The sequence below is a fragment of the Cnephaeus nilssonii genome (assembly GCF_951640355.1).
Source record: "Cnephaeus nilssonii genome assembly, chromosome: 17".
NCBI classification, from domain to species: Eukaryota; Metazoa; Chordata; class Mammalia; order Chiroptera; family Vespertilionidae; genus Cnephaeus; species Cnephaeus nilssonii.
In genome coordinates this window covers 3,042,829-3,058,115 of record NC_137088.1, presented here as the reverse complement: position 1 = coordinate 3,058,115, position 15,287 = coordinate 3,042,829, and the positions used below count along the sequence as shown (strand labels likewise).

General features: G+C 60.1%; 1 protein-coding gene across 1 annotated transcript; it reads right to left on the bottom strand.

Annotated features, from left to right (window-relative positions):
- Nucleotides 1–265: 265 nt before the first annotated feature.
- On the bottom strand, nucleotides 266–11,723 carry ALAS1 (5'-aminolevulinate synthase 1). The gene is made up of 11 exons (XM_079795132.1): nucleotides 11,583–11,723; nucleotides 10,507–10,732; nucleotides 7,823–8,035; nucleotides 6,977–7,126; nucleotides 6,389–6,608; nucleotides 5,520–5,704; nucleotides 4,248–4,427; nucleotides 3,756–3,920; nucleotides 2,050–2,318; nucleotides 1,416–1,578; nucleotides 266–570 (listed from the first exon to the last, which is right to left on the bottom strand). Exons 2-11 carry the CDS (start codon nucleotides 10,703–10,705, stop codon nucleotides 410–412), a joined length of 1,905 nt encoding a protein of 634 aa, XP_079651258.1. The 5' UTR covers nucleotides 10,706–10,732; nucleotides 11,583–11,723; the 3' UTR covers nucleotides 266–409.
- Between the last annotated feature and the right edge of the window lie 3,564 nt (nucleotides 11,724–15,287).

The window sequence follows — 15,287 nt, the reverse complement described above, 5'->3', positions numbered from 1 at the left end:
GGGCGGCGCTGCCACCAGTCGATTGGAGATGAGAAACCGAAAGTGAAATGTCACTGCGATGACTATCAGAGCCGCGGGGCTGCGGGCTGCGGGCTGCGGGCCGGGGGCCACCAGGCAGCGGCTTTCAGAGGCGGCCGGGCTCGAGCCGATGGGAGGCCCTGCCGTTGCCGCAGGTTTGAAGCCGTTGCCAGAGATGTGTGTTCTCACACATTTTATAAATCTCAGCCACACACACCCAACCTTAAGGAAAAGAAAACGTAGCCAATCACAGGAGGACCCAGCATGTAAACAGAATTTATTTTCCCGACTGTGCCTTCACTGTAGATTAAAACTTAATATAACTTAGTCCACACAGACAGACGACATGGAGGCTATGTGGAGGGGGCGGCGGCCGCGGGCGGCTCAGGACTCAGGCCTGCGCGGAGACCAGCTTGCTCAGGCCGGAGAAGTAGGATCGCTCCCGCTCGCTCATCACCTCGAAGTGCAGCGGCCTCCGGCAGAAGTTGCACTCGGCCGAGGAATGTGGCTTCAGGTCCAGCCCCACGCGCTTCCACGTGGCCAGCAGACTCCCTGGGAGCAGACAGTTCAGGGTTAAGAGGACTCTGCACCCGAGAGAAATGGAAGCGCCCCATCCAAACACGGACACGGGTGTTCGCAGCAGCGCGCTTTCCGTACGCGTCAGAGTGGGACCTAAATGCCCATCAATCCACAGGCCCATGCGGCCCAGTGTCCGAGGAGGACGGCTTGGGAAGAGAGAGATGGAGCCCTTCTCCCGCTATGGCCCGGGAGGGCCCTGCAAACACCGAGGAAGCCAGGCCACGGCCCACCGGGACTCCAGCCCAGAAGTCCAGGCAGGCAGTGGGCGGGGTCACGGTGTGGGGGAGAGAAGGTGCCACTAGTGGCTGTGCATTTCTCTCTGGGGTGATGAACGTTCTGGAATCAGACAGAGGTGACAGCACACAGCACCCTCCCTTATCCTCAGTTTCACTTTCCAGTTTGTTACCTGTGGTCAACCGTGGCCTGGAAATATTACGTGGGAAATTCCAGAAATAAGCAATTCATACGCTTTAAACTGCACCCCCCGAGTAGCAGGGTGAAATCCCCACGCTTATCAGAGGGGGTAGGTGTGGGGCGGCCAGGCGTGCAGCTGGCGCTGGGACCCCACACTCTCGGGAAGGAGAGCGAGCGAAGCCGGACTGGGGAGCCAGGACAGGCCCCGCCTTGGAGGCCTCTCCCCGCCCGGAACACCACCACCAAGGGGCAGAGGGCCACCTGGGGGACCAGCAGGCTCCCTCAGAGCTTCCGAAAGGACTCTGCCGCCTCGGAGTGGCTCAAACACCCGTGTCGCTCCGTTTCGGGCTGCCTGGGCGCGCTCTGCGACTCAGCGCGCTCCGTGGGAGGCGGTCCGCACTCACCCAGGAAGTAGTCCATCATCTGGGGGGTGTGGTGCGGGGTGGGGGCGATCCGCAGCAGCTCCTCCCCCCGGGGCACCGTGGGGTAGTTGATGGCTTGCACGTAGATGTTGTGTCTGCTCATGAGCTCGTCACAGACCTCGGTGTTTTTAGCAGCATCTGCCACCTGCGTTGACAAAAGGTCAAGTCAGAGCAGACGGCCCCTCTTAGCAGAGCTTCTAATGAGCCGGCGCCGTGGGGCGAAGGTTCGAGCAGCACGGCCAGCGGGGAGGCAGTGCACCGCCCCAGACCCCACCCCGAGGGGTGCGCTCAGTGGTCTCCCCAGGTGGGCGGGGCAGCGGCTACCACGGGTGCCGCCAGCTGGCCCCAGCGGACGTGCACACCTGGTGAAGGCGGCGCGGCAGCACTGCGTTACCCACACTGCTCCCGCGACACCAGCAGCGCTGCTGTTTGTGGAGGACAATGACCTAACAGGAAGCCGCGTGTCCAAGCCAGCGAGCTCTGGCTCCGGGGTCAGGGCAGTGCCAGAAGGGACGCTGCCCCAGCCCGGCCGCCATTCGCCCCGCCCGACCTCAGGAGGCGAGAACCCAGCGTGTCAGCCTGGGAGCACAGCCCGGCCCGCCCGGCCATTACCCACCCGGACGGGGATGATGTGGCTGGGGCAGTGCACCACGGGCAGGCCGGCGTCCATGAGCATCTGCCGCAGCAGCTTGACATTGCGCTGGTGCTGGCGGCGCAGCGCCTGGCCCTCGGCGCTCTTGAGGATGCGCACGGACTCCAGGGCCCCGGCCAGCAGCATGGGCGGCAGGGAGGTGGTGAAGATGAAGCCGGCCGCGTAGGACCGCACGGTGTCGATCAGAGCGCTGGTGCTGGCGATGTACCCGCCCACGCAGCCGAAGGCCTTGCCTGCGGGAGGCGGGAGACACAGGCTGTCAGTCCTCAGGCGGCGGCCCTGCGTGCGCAGCAGAGCGCTGGAGCCTCGGGCACCCGCTTCACCTGCTTCATTGGACCTAAGACTGAGGAAAGCTGTCCTCCCACCTCCCAAAGGGGGACTGAGGACATCGGGAAAGGGTCCTGCCCAGTCCGTGCCGCCCTGGCGCCTGGTCCCAGGGCCTGACCCCACCCTGGCGCCTGGTCCCAGGGCCCACACGCCACGCTGCTGCCTGGCTCGCCGGCGCCCTGCCCTCCCCTCCCCCACGTGCGCTCTGGGACGACCTCTCCCTGTGAGCATCACCCTGGAGGTGGGACTGTCACCCAACAAAGGCGCTCACTGTTTTGGTGGGACCGGTATGATTTCCTACTTCAGTAAACACAGAACTGACAGTCAGCATTTATTTACCAGATAAACATGAAAACTCAGAACCGGGGGCGGGGGACTGGGCCAGCCTCGTCTTTCATCCGTGCTAAGTCCTTTATGTAACCTATTCTCAGGTTTCAGGGTCCGGCTCCGGTGCCCTGAGCCCTCAGTTCACTGCTCCGTAATTAACATTCTTGCTGGGACCCCCTGCAGGGCTGGGTGGCTTAAGCTCTTCCTGGGAATTTCCTTCTCGGGCCTTCCCATCTCTCGGCTGAAGGAAGAGCTGGTACTGTGGGATTAGGACGTGAACCAGGGCTTTTTCCAGGAGGGGGGCCCTGCTCACCGTTCTGCCTGCACAGGGTCTGCCTGGGTCGCCGGGGTCCTGGCTCCTACACGGAGCTGCAGGACGCGCCCTTCCCTCCCCACCTGCTACTTGGGCCTTCAAGGGCCTTACTAACGTGAAGTCCTCAGATTTACCCGATTTACACCCCACCTCTTTAGTGCCCCGTGGGCAAAGAGGATGTCCTGTTTCCACAGGATCCCTTCACTTCTCCAGAGCCGGGGGGGGGGGGGCTGTTCTCCCTGTCCCACCGAGGACGCTGAGGCGCAGACGGCGAGAGAGCTGAGCAGACAGGACTTACACGAGTCTGGCCCCGGGAGACCCTGCCTCTCGAGGAGGGGGAGCTGTGAGGTGACAGAGCTCAGCACCACGACACCGAACCTCTGGTCCTACAGCCGCTCGGACAGCAGCACTGGAATTCCAGTTCTGACCCAGGGGACAGTCGGAGGCGCACAGCAAGCGCTGCGGCCGGTGGCGAGAGCCACAGCTGTCTGCATGGGCTCAGTCACTTGGATCCTGGGAGCCAGGCTCCAGCTCCGAGGGGTTCTGCTAGGCTGCGCCAGCCCCTCACTGAGAAAACAAAAACTCGCCCCAAAAGTGGCCCCGGCTTCCTACGCTCCCCGCTGGCCCCGCCAGGCCGGCCAGCCCGTGGACTCGCTGGCCCCGTGGCGCTCAGTGCAGGCAGCAGGGCGCGCAGAGCACGTACCGAGTGTTCCAGAAATGATGTCCATCTTTGGCATAACGCCGTCCCGGTCGCCAATCCCTCCGCCGCGGGCCCCGTACAGCCCCACCGCGTGGACCTCATCCACGAAGGTGATCGCCCCGAACTCGTGGGCCACGTCGCACAGCTCTTCCAGCGGGCACACGGCGCCTGCGGGGACACAGACCACGCTGAGGGCTTGGCGCCTCCGACTCCTGTCCTGGTGAGTCAGCTGGAACTAAACGACACGTTCTAGGTATCATCATTAACACTTCCCAGTTTCCACGTGAACTTGGGGTCTTAGAACGGGTAAAAGCCAGAGCAGAAACTCTACATTTACCCAAATCTATCCAATGTCCACCGATGACAAACCCTAGCAGACAGGTCAAAGGAAAGAAATTGCAAAGCCAAAACAGACACGTTTGAAGAGTTCAAAAAAAAGGAAACGAGGAAAAGAAGAGAGTTCAAGCCAGTTCGTCAGTTCAGGTGCAGACTCACCGTCCATGGAGTGGACGGTTTCGAACGCGACGATCTTGGGGACCTGGGGGTCGGACCTCTGCAGCAGCTCCCTGAGGTGGCCGACGTCATTGTGGCGGAAGACGTACTTGGGCACCCGGCTGTTCCGAATCCCTTGGATCATGGAGGCGTGGTTCCCCGAATCAGAGTAGATCTCACAGCCTGACACAGACGAAAAAGGTTTAGTTACTGCCACCTGCACCGCAGACAAGCTATTTCCTAGAGTCTACAGCCAGGGACAACCACCTTCGCTCCGAGAACGCTGCTCTGCCCGCAGGAGCAAGCCACTGCGAGCCATTTCTTCCTGGCAAGCTCCCGACTAGGCTTCTCCTTCGAGAAGGCCCCAGGTGAGGTGCAGGGCCAGCTGCAGCAGGCGGCTAACCTGCTTTTAAATCGCTGCCTCGCTCCAAACCCAGTCAAAGGAGAGCTACAAACAAGGAGAACCCCAGAGGCTTTTCACAGAGCACAACGCGCATCGGGAGCAACCACCTTACCCACAAGCCCTTCGCTGACCCTTCGCTGGGGTCACGTTCGGCTGGAACTTAGAATGTACACGTGCCAGCACTCATGCCCAATTCGACAACAAATGCCCAGATGCGCCACTCCTCCTAACTGGTGCTGGTTAAGCCTCTTTGCTGTCAACAATCCTCACACTAACCCCGCCGCCCGCAGGGGCACATTCCAAGACCCGCAGCGGGTGCCGGAAACCACCGCACCACACAGCACTGCTCTCTCCGGCGTGCGCACCTGCGCTCGAGTTTAGTTTACACACTGCAACCTCGCGGGCGGAATGCTTCCTGACAGCCCTCAGCCGCCTCGCCACGCAACTTCTTTTTGTAAGAACGTTCCCCTCGTCCCTGAAGGGAGCGCTCTCTGCTGCTCTGGGCACGTCCGCGTCGCCCGCAGCCCCTGCGCTTCGGGCCGTTACTAAGTAGGGAAGGGAGACTTCAACACCTGCACCACCTTATCGTGACAGCGAATCTGAGGCTGAGACGGCCACCGAGCGACTAGCGGCGGGAGCCGTGCGGCCGGGAGACCTGGCCAGAGCGATGAGTCAGGGCCCAGGAGGGACGGACAGGACTCTGGAGATTTCATCACACAACTCAGAGTTACACCCAGTGGAAAACCTGTGAATCACTTATTTCTGGAACTTTCCATGTAATAATTTTGGACTGCAGCTGACCACGGGAAACGGAAACCACAGGAAGTAGGGACTGGGGCTCCCTGACCACCCCCCAGCGCCAGCTCCCCTACCTGGCATCATCTTGGCCAGGGTGAAGAGGGTCGAGTCGTTGGCCACGAAGCAGGAGGAGAACAGGAGGGCCGCGTCCTTCCCGTGGAGGTCGGCCAGCTCCTGCTCCAGGTCCACGTGGAACTTGCTGGTTCCAGAGATGTTCCTCGTGCCCCCGGCGCCGGCGCCATGCTGCTTCAAGGTGTCCCTTCCAAAGCAGGCAGACAGCACGTAAGCCCCTGCCAGTGTGAACAGGACGCCAGCCGGTCCCCCCTCCGGGCCTAGGAGACACACTCCTGTTCTGGACCCCTCGCTGTGAACCGGGGCCCAGAACTCTCTACCAGCGTCGTGTCTGGATGCGGAGGAGACGGTCCCAAAGGGGAGGGTGCCTCCTGGGCCACAGCGTCCGCTAAGTCACCTGAGCGCTCAGCATCGGCCGAGGCTTCTAGCTGTGCCTCGGCATCGGCTACAGAGAGGGGCCCCCGGACGTGGCTCCCTCCGCCTCTGCAGACCAGCCACGCGGCGTCAGGACGGACCGTCACTGACCTCGAGGGGCTCCCGGCAGCAAGCAGCTCCCTGGGCCGCTGGCCACGGCACCCTCCCGAAGGACCCGCGTGAGATCGACGCCTTTTGAATGTCTTTCTGACGCAGCAGGAAGTGGACACAGGTGTACGCTGAACCCATGACCTCCAACTTCACACACCAAGGGGCCCCAACAACTGCTTGCACGTCAGGTTTGAGAGTCCCCGTGGCCGTTTAAGGCTGAGAACAGTCCTTCGCTGTGGCCTTCACTTTCAGCTGCGGCCCCACCCCCACGGGAGAGCCAGTCCCGGTAAATCATCAGCGTCCCACCGAATACTGCCCCCAGGGCCGGACACCGAGGGCTACTCACATGACTGCCCCGCACACCCGGGGGTGGCGGCTCATGCCCAGGTAGTCGTTGCTGCACCAGACCGACACCTGCTTCCTGCTGACGGAGCCCGAGTAGTCGTCCGCCATGGGGAAGAGCTGCGCCCGCCGGTTCACGGTTTTGAAAACACGGTAGGTGTGGTCGTTCTTTTTCTCATCAATTTTCTTCTCAAAGAAACGATCATACTGGAAAGTGGAAACAGCTAAAGCCCCAACGAGACAGCAGAGCCGGTGGTTAGGAAGCACGAATGGGCTTGGCTGAAAGACCCGGGTCCCACCCCAACTCAGCCACCGAGGAGGTGCTGGGCAAATGAATGATGTGTTCATATGGGCAAGTGACAGCACGTCCTCGCCCGGAGACTGTGCCCGGCCAGTGCTTGCCACCGTGCCAGTGTGGACGCAGCACCGAGAGAAGGCAGGCACCAGCAGGGCTTGGACTATGGCCAAGAGCACCTGCTGGCATCAGGCAGGGCCACGGCTTCAGTCCACACCTCACACGGGACGTGGTGGTGAGTGTGATGCGTGCTGAAGTCCTCAACTCTCCTGCGTCAGGCAAGAGCGTGAGACTTACACTTGGGCAGGTTATCCTGGAGCAGGTGGGACACCCTTTCCGGCCTTTGCTTTCGCATCATGTCCTGGAAGTTCTTCAGCAACCCACTCGGCTCCCCTCCGTCCGTCTTCACGCTGATCACACTGGGGTTCACTGAGGCCTGGGCAACCTCTGTAACAAAAGCGACAAGAGGCAAGGGGACCCACGCTGCATTCCGAGTCCAATACCTTCCGTCACGCTGTCTCTACGGCGGGCAGAGCCCATCGTGACCGCAGGGAGTTTTAGCTGGGGGTGTGAAGCTTCACTCCCCCTCGGCTCCTGATTGGCCAGAGTCAGAGCCACCAGCCAGCCTCGGCGGATGTTCCGGGCCAAGGCTCTCGAGCTGGCTGGCAGGTCTTCCCCAGCCATCACACCCCCAACCCTCCCCTCAGTTCCCACTGCAGAAAACAGTGCCAGCCAAGGGCAGCATTTCTGCTAGGGACGTTTTCCGGGGACCGTGGGTGCTCCACGGAGAAGCCACGCTGGGATGAAGGTTGCCACTCGCTAACCATCCGCGAGACACAGCGCGGGAGCCCCAGACCATCACGTACTGCAGTGACAGTGTTTGTGCCTTTACTCCCACCGGACGATGGGGAGAAACAAAGGGGAGGTGGAACGGCCATGCCTGCAGGGTGTGCTCAGAGAGCAGGCGGTTCCTGTAAAAGCTGGACACCCCGCCCCGACAGAAAGCCCCACGTTGTGCAACGCAACCCTCTTCCCGTAGCTTCCTCCTGGGCTCTGCAGGGGACGGTGTTGACACAAATTCTCCCAACGGCAGCTTGTAAGGGTCCGAGAGAGCCACGAGGGCGTCTCCCGCTTCCCGGTTACCTGTCCTCACGGCGTGCATCTCCTGCACATCCTCCTGCAGCTCCAGGCTGGCCTTGCGGAACACGCTGCTGCCCTGCTGGCTCATCTGGGCTGCCAGGAAGGGGCATTTGCTCGCAGCGCCCTGGCTTGGGGCCGGGTGTCCAGGGGGAAGCTGCGTGCCATCTGCAGCCGGCGGGGAGCCGCCCGGAGCCTCGGCCTTGGCAGCTTTGTCCTCTGTGGGGGGAACGGAAGAACTGAAGCCCCAGCCTTGGTTGCTTACCTCACCAGAAAACCACCTGTTTCTTTCTCTTACGGCCCCAGACAAACTTGGTACTCACTCTCCCCACCACCACCAGACACAAATCCCTGGCCATCAATCCTGCTGCTGTAGCAGCGGCTCTTCTGCCTCACGGGAAACAATTCCTCTCAAACGCAGTTTTCCGGTTTCAGACAGCCAGGGCTCTTGAGTGGGACTGTTCCTGGTAAATCTACCCAAACACACTCAGCGTGCTTCCTGAGGTCACACTCTCAAAGGTCACTGAAGTGTTCATACAATTTCTTCTCTGCTAATATTTTCTTTAAAAAATTATTTTTATTTTTATTGATTTCAGAGAGGAAAGGAGAGGGAGAGGGAGAGATAGAAACATCAATGATGAGAGAGAATCATTGATTGGCTGCCTCCTGCACGCCCCCTACTGGGGATTGAGCCCACAACCAGGACACATGCCCTGACTGGGAGTTGAACCCTGACCTCCTGGTTCATAGATTGAGGCTCAACCACTGAGCCACACCGGCCAGGCTTTGCTAATATTTTCTAAACAGATTCTTGACAGAGAAGCCTGCTGTTTCTTGACGGCTACACGATTGGTTTTCTTCTTAACACAGGAAATCAGGCTAAGCGTAGGTCATGAGGTCACTGCCTGCCAGAGCTCGTCACGGCTGTGTCCAGGCACACACCTCCTCCACTTTCTCATCAAACTTCACGGACGTCACACCGTGGGCTTCTAGTTACCATGACGTCCCTCTTCCCTTGAGCAAATCCATCCACCTTCCTTCTAGAAAAGTCTTTCTTCATCATTCTGGAATATCCCGGTGAGTCACAGGCTAGCCTCTCTTACAAGCCGAGTGATGTGTCACAATACACTTTTCACTGAAATCTTCCATGAAGGAAAGTTTAAAAGGCTGCTTTGAAATTCGCTCCATTCATTCTAGTCAATGCAGGAAGTCTAGGAAAATGAAGAGTTCCATCATTCAAAACAGAGCCTTTGTAGCCCTGGCGGGCGTGGCTCGGGTGGTTAGAGCGTCCTCCCATTCAGGGCTCACACCCAGGTTTGATCCTTGGTCAGGGCATGTGCGGGAGGCAACTGATCGATGTCTCTCCCCCCCCCGCCCCTCTCTTTTCCTCCCTCGATCCCTCCCTTCATCTCTCTGAAGCCAATTTTAAAAATTGATTACAAAAAAAAAAAAAGCAAAAGACATAGTCACTATAGACATTTGGGTGTAATCTTGTCCCCTGTGCACATTTAAAAATGTTTCTCCTCTTCAGTAGATGCTTGTTTATTCTGCTCTTTTCACTACGAATTTCTGCCTCAACTAGGAGTTGTGAACGTCATTGGTGAGGTTCAGGGCAGCCTACCCAGTGGACAGGCCACATGCCACTCGCCTATTGCCCTCCAGCTGGGGACACAATGGCACAGAGGGCTCTGACTGCTCAGAGAAAAAATAACTCCTGAGCAAAGGCCAAGAGGAAAAGCAATCCTACAAAGGACGGAATCCTTCCCACTTAAAGAAAAAGACACGCCCCTCCCACACGCCCCACCCGAGAACACCCCACGGAGCCTGGGAGGCATCGGAAACGCTCACCCCCTCCTGGCACAGCCGGACCACACCTGAGCCACCTCTGATCTCTTCACTAAACACAGACATGTTTAAATTGTGTACAAAGTAAAGATACACGTGTTAAACAATCCTGCTTTAACAAACTCTGTATGATTCTCCTTGCATGTGGTTCCTGGAGCAACGCATAGGCAGAAATGTGACCAGCATTGGCCAGGGGCTGGGGGAGGGGGAGGGGAGTTCGTGTTTAATGGGGACAGAGTTTCAGTTTTGCAAGATGGAAAGGGCTCTGAAGATGGTGGTGATTGCACAACATCGGGAATGTACTCAAGGCCACGGAACTGGACGCTTAGGAATGATTGATGATAAAAAAAAATTTTAACCCTAAAAATAATAATTTTTAAAATTATCTAAAAACTGATTGAGATGGTACATTTTGTAACGTACATTTTACCACGATAACAAATAATATATAAAAGCAAATTAGGAGAAAAAAATCATAACTTTAAAAGCCAAAAAAAGCTTCCCCTCAATTCTGCTTTGAACCTAAAACAACTCTAAAAATAGTCTATTCACTTAAAAAAAAGAAAGCCAAAGGGCCAAATCTTTCGTGACGGCCGGCCGGGACAGAACACGCCCACTCTCCACTTCCACGGACAGGGCACTGCCGCCACGGAAACCCGTCAAGTGGCCGCCGGCCGCCGCCCTTTGGAGACAGAAAACCCCAAGCGCCCACCTGGGAGGTTAGGGCGACGCTGACGTGAGATAATCCCCCCGAAGAACTGAGCCCGGCACCGAGTGACCCCCTGGGTTGGCATGACCCCCACCCCCTGTGGACTGAACCCCACTGGGTGGCTAAGGACACTCACTCTCCTTGGCGGGAGGGGTTTCCTTGACCTGCTGGCAGTGCGCTGCAGACGCTGACAGGGCCCGGGGGGCTGGCTTGGCCCCCACTTCCATCATCTTCGGGCAGTTCTGGGCATAAAACAGCAGAGACTTGCCCGCCTTCTGCAGAAAGGCCTGAGGCACGCGGGAGAGGAACGGGCAGCGGCGCACGACAGTCTCCATATCGGTCCGCCGGGAGGTGCACTGATCCTGCGGGGAGGTGAGTGGCACGGACACTTGTTAATAATCGGGCAGACACCCCGGCAAGGTCACTGGGTTCGGGTGTCGCCTGTAATTCACAGCAAGGGGGCCCGGGGGTGCTAAGAAGTCTCACCCGACGATGTCCAAGAACAGCACGGAGACGGAACTCCACTAAGGAGCGGGGGACACCTCTACCCAGGTCCCCCAAAGCGGCCCAGGTCCCCGCTCCACACAAAAGCACTCGCGAGGCAGCTCTCCCGAGCGGAGCAAACACTGATTAATACCCAAGGGGTGGGACAAGGAGGGACGAGTGCGGAACAGGTTTGGGAGGTCGGCGGCTCCCGGAGGAGGATGCACAGCGCCGACGGGACACCTTAGCACACACCCAGGTGCAAGAGCGAGGCCAGGGGAGAAGCCATCGTCACCCACCCGGGCAGAAAGGGCTCCTCCCGGTCTCCCAAACCCTAGGCGGCCCCCAGCGGGGCCCCGGGACAGAGGCAGGGTGTCCCGGGAGCTGGGCACAGCCGACAGGGGGGCGCATGGAGGGCGCGGGCAGCGGGCAGGCGCCGGCGGCAGCTGCGGGGCGCGGGGTCTGGCGCGCGGTGCTGGCCCGGCCGGCGGCGGCCAGAGGTCACCCGGGGTCGAGGGCTCGGGAGCCGCGGGGAGGAGAAGGGGAATTCCGAGGCGGCCAGTTACACCGGGAAGGTCGGAGGGCGGTCCCAGAGGCCAAAGGTCTGGGAGGAGAACCCTGACCCCGGGCGGCAGGTGACCGGCGGTGGGGGAGGGGGTCCCAGCGCCGGGGAGCGGGGCTGGCGCGGGCTGGAGGCCACGCGGGCCCGGAGCGCGGACCCTCACTCACCTGCGCCGGTCACTGTGCGGAGGCGGGGGCGACGGTGGCGGCGAGAAGCAAGCCGACGAGGCCAGGGGGAGCGGTGCCCTTGTCCGCGAGAAGCCGTCGGCCGCGGGCGCTGTCGTCCTAATATAGGGCGGGAGGGAGCGCCGCGCATGCGCCGTGGCGCCGGCTCCTCCGCGCAGGCGCGCTGCGTCGCTCCCGGAGTCCGCGGCCTTGGTGGGACCCGAGGGTCGGGCGGGGGCGCCGGGCTTCCAGGATCGGGGTGGGGGCAGGGGGAGGAGGAGGCTCGGCGGCGGGAGGATGACTTCATCCTGCACACACACACCCTCACCCCACCCCGTGCCGCTTCCCACTGACCAATCCGCGCTGCAGAACCCACCTCCCCCTGTGGGGGCCGTGCAAGGGCAGAGGGGGGGGCCGGGGGGGCCGGGGGGGGGGGGAAACAAGGGTCGCTGGGGTTGGAAGCCGGACAACTTGGACAGAGGAGGAAGGGGAAACGCGGGGTTCAGGACCAGAGTCTGGAGCAGAATCCACGCCCCCCCAGCTCTCTTTCAAGATTGACGGAGGGCTCCCTGGAGGAGGTGGGGCTGGATTGCTCAAGGTTGCAGTGCTCCTCGGGGTGATGTGCAAGGGACCGGATGGGGGGGGGGGCCTCGCAGTGGGAGGAGCAGAAGCGGAAGGAGGCCCAGCTGTGGCCCTTTCTGGTCCCAGATGAAGGAACAGAGCTGGATGGAACTTGCACACACTCCCCAGCCCTGAGACCTGGGGTGGGGGCGCGGGGACGGGGTGGAAGCACAGAGCCTGACACATAATTAGAGTTTGACACATATTAGTTATTTTTATTTTTCATCGTGGGCTGTCCCAAGTGCCTTGCTGGCTACCCTGGGCACCGGCTGGGTGGCTCGGACTCCAGCCCAAAGTTGGCTGTGCCTCCTTTGAGTGTCCCCCAGACCACACCTGCAGGGTAGAGCTTGGCCAGCCCCTCTCAGGAATGCCAGCCCAGCCACCGTGCTCCACACCCTTCCCAGCTAAACTGAGGCCGGGCTGGGCTGGGCCTGTGCCAGGCTCAGAGGGGCCCTCCTCCACGCTCGGGAAAGGGCTCTCCAGGTTACTCAGTGCTCAGTGAGGCATTCCTAAGAGGGAGAGAGCCCAGAGCGACCGTGGCCACGCTGTGGCCAGGTGCTCGTTCCCTCTCTGAGTCGCAGAGAAGGCCTCTGGGCCCGGAGTGGCACTGGGACCAGTGCAGGGGCCCAGGATGAAGGCTTTGGCCTGGGAGTTCAAGGCCCAGCTCTGACCCATCCTGCTGTGGGGCCCTGGGCAGGGCCCATCCGCTGGAGGGAGTCCAGGGGAAAGGTCAGCATTTGGACTCAGGCCCAGCCAGTGTGGCTCAGTGGTTGAGCGTCAGCCTATGGACAGGGGGTCAGGGTTCGATTCCCAGTCACATACCGGAGTTGCAAACTCGATTCCCAGTGTGGGGCGTGCAGGAGGCAGCCCATCAGTGATTCTCTCTCATCATTGATGTTTCTCTCTCTCTCTCTCTCTTTCTCTCTCTCTCTCTCAAATCAATACAAATATATTTTTAAGAAACAATTAAAAAGACACATTTGGACTCAGACCCAAGTGCAGCTCGAAGTGAGTGCAGGATAAAGATGGTGTTGAATGCTTTGCCCATCTCTGGGCCTCACTTTCCTTATCTGGGCAGTGGGGTCATAACCCCTGTTCTGAGAGACCAGAGGCAACGCAGAGCAGGGAGAGAGCTGGACGGAGGGCGGGGGGGGGGGGGGGGGGGGGGGAGGGCTGCACATGGGTCCCAACCCCCAGCTCTGGCTCTGGCCTCGGGCTTGGCCTCGGGCCGCCTCCACCCCTCTCAGCTGGGTCTCCTCATTGTCAGGCCCTCCCAGCCCTGGCACCTGTGGCTGGCAGGAGGGGCAGGTGAAGTCAGGGATTTCACCGGCTCATTGTTTAACAAGTCTCCAGCCCTCTGGGAGTTTCCTGTTTGAGAGAGGGAAAGGTTGGGAAACAAAGAAATAGGATGTTGGAAACAAGTCCAGATGGAGGAGGAGGCTCTTTCTCCAACACACTCTGAAGGAGGGGGATCCCCGCTGCCAGGAAGCTTCCAGAGGGGTGTGCTGCCGGGAAGGGGGGCTGCGTGGGGCTGGGAGGCGGGTGAGGCCCGGAGTGGGAAAGGCCCAGGCGGTCCCCATCCCTGGGGGTGGTGTGACTCAGCCCACAGCTGGCTGCAGGGGCCTTGGGGCCCGGAGGTCAGACTAGGGGTCCTGAAAGAGCCACAGAGCTTCCCGGGCCAGGGCTCACGTGCCACCTCCCCACCCCACCCACACACACACAGGACACGGGTGGACAAGCATACTCTCGGGTCACACCCCTTCGGTTCTGCCCCAGGAATCTGCGTTTTTGTTTTTTGTGGGGTTTTTTAAATAAATGTTTATTGATTTCAGAGAGGAAGGGAGAGGGAGAGAGAGAGAGAAGCATCAATGATGAGAGAGAATCATGGATCGGCTGCCTCCTGCACACCCCACACTGGGGATGGAGCCCACAACCCAGGCATGTGCCCTGACCATGGAATTGAACCGTGACCTCCTGGTTCATAGGTCGAGGCTCAACCCCTGAGCCACGCTGGCCTGGCGGACTCTGCGTTTTAAGCAGGCCTCTTTCCTGCTAATGTCCCGAGGGGGGGGGGGGGGCGGGTATCTTGGGGTCACATTTTCCACTTAGAGAGCAGGAGAGGCAAGCCATGAGTTAATCCTGGCTAGGCTGCCTCTGCCTCTGGGATCGCAGGCAGATCACCCCGAGTCCTAAGCTTCAGTTTTTGCAAACGCCCTGAGTCGGGGTGTCCCCAGTCTGGCAGAGTTGTGATCCCTCCGCGGGCTTCATTCAGGCGTCTCTCCCCCTCTCCCTCCTCCCTTTTCCCTTCCTTCCCTCCAGCCCTCCCTCCCTTGCCTCCCCTCAGAGCTGCAGTACAAACTCATCTTATCACCCCTGCGCTGGGCAGGGAAGGCCAAGCTGCTGGAGCCCAGGCGAGGCCAGGCCCCATTCTGGGGAGGACACTGAGCCCGGCCTCTCCCTCCCCCACCCCAGCCTGCGTCATCTGCACCGTCGGGGCTCTTGCGCACAGCACCCACCCAGCAGTGAGGAGGAAGGCATCCATTGCACCCCTCTGGGACCAGGAGTTATTTTTAGCTGGCCCCGCTGTGAGGGTCAAGCCGCCGAGGGACCTTGGGCAAGCGCACCGCTTTCCTCTGGGCCTCAGTTTCCCCTTCTGTCCGCCGCCTAAGAAACCCTGCAGCCTTCCCCTCAGGGAGACCTGGGTGGACGTGGGACCGTCTTGAAGACGGACAAACCTCCCTCCTACGCTGCTGACGCTCCGTATGGCCTTGGCCTTGGGCTCGCCCAGAGCCCCAACTGCTACCAACAATGTGGTCATCAACCAAGGCAAAGCCTTCGTTTCCCTCTTTCTTTCTTTCTTTCTTTCTTTCTTTCTTTCTTTCTTTCTTTTTTATTGCTTTCAGAAAGGAAGGAAGATGGAGAGAGAGATAGAAGCGTCAATGATAAGAGAGAATCATTAATCGGCTGCCTCCTGCATGCCTCCCTCTGGGGAATGAGCCCGCAACCCGGGCATGTGCCCTTGACCGGAATGGAACCCGGGACCTTCAGTCCTCAGGCCAACACTATCCACTGAGCCAAATCGATTAG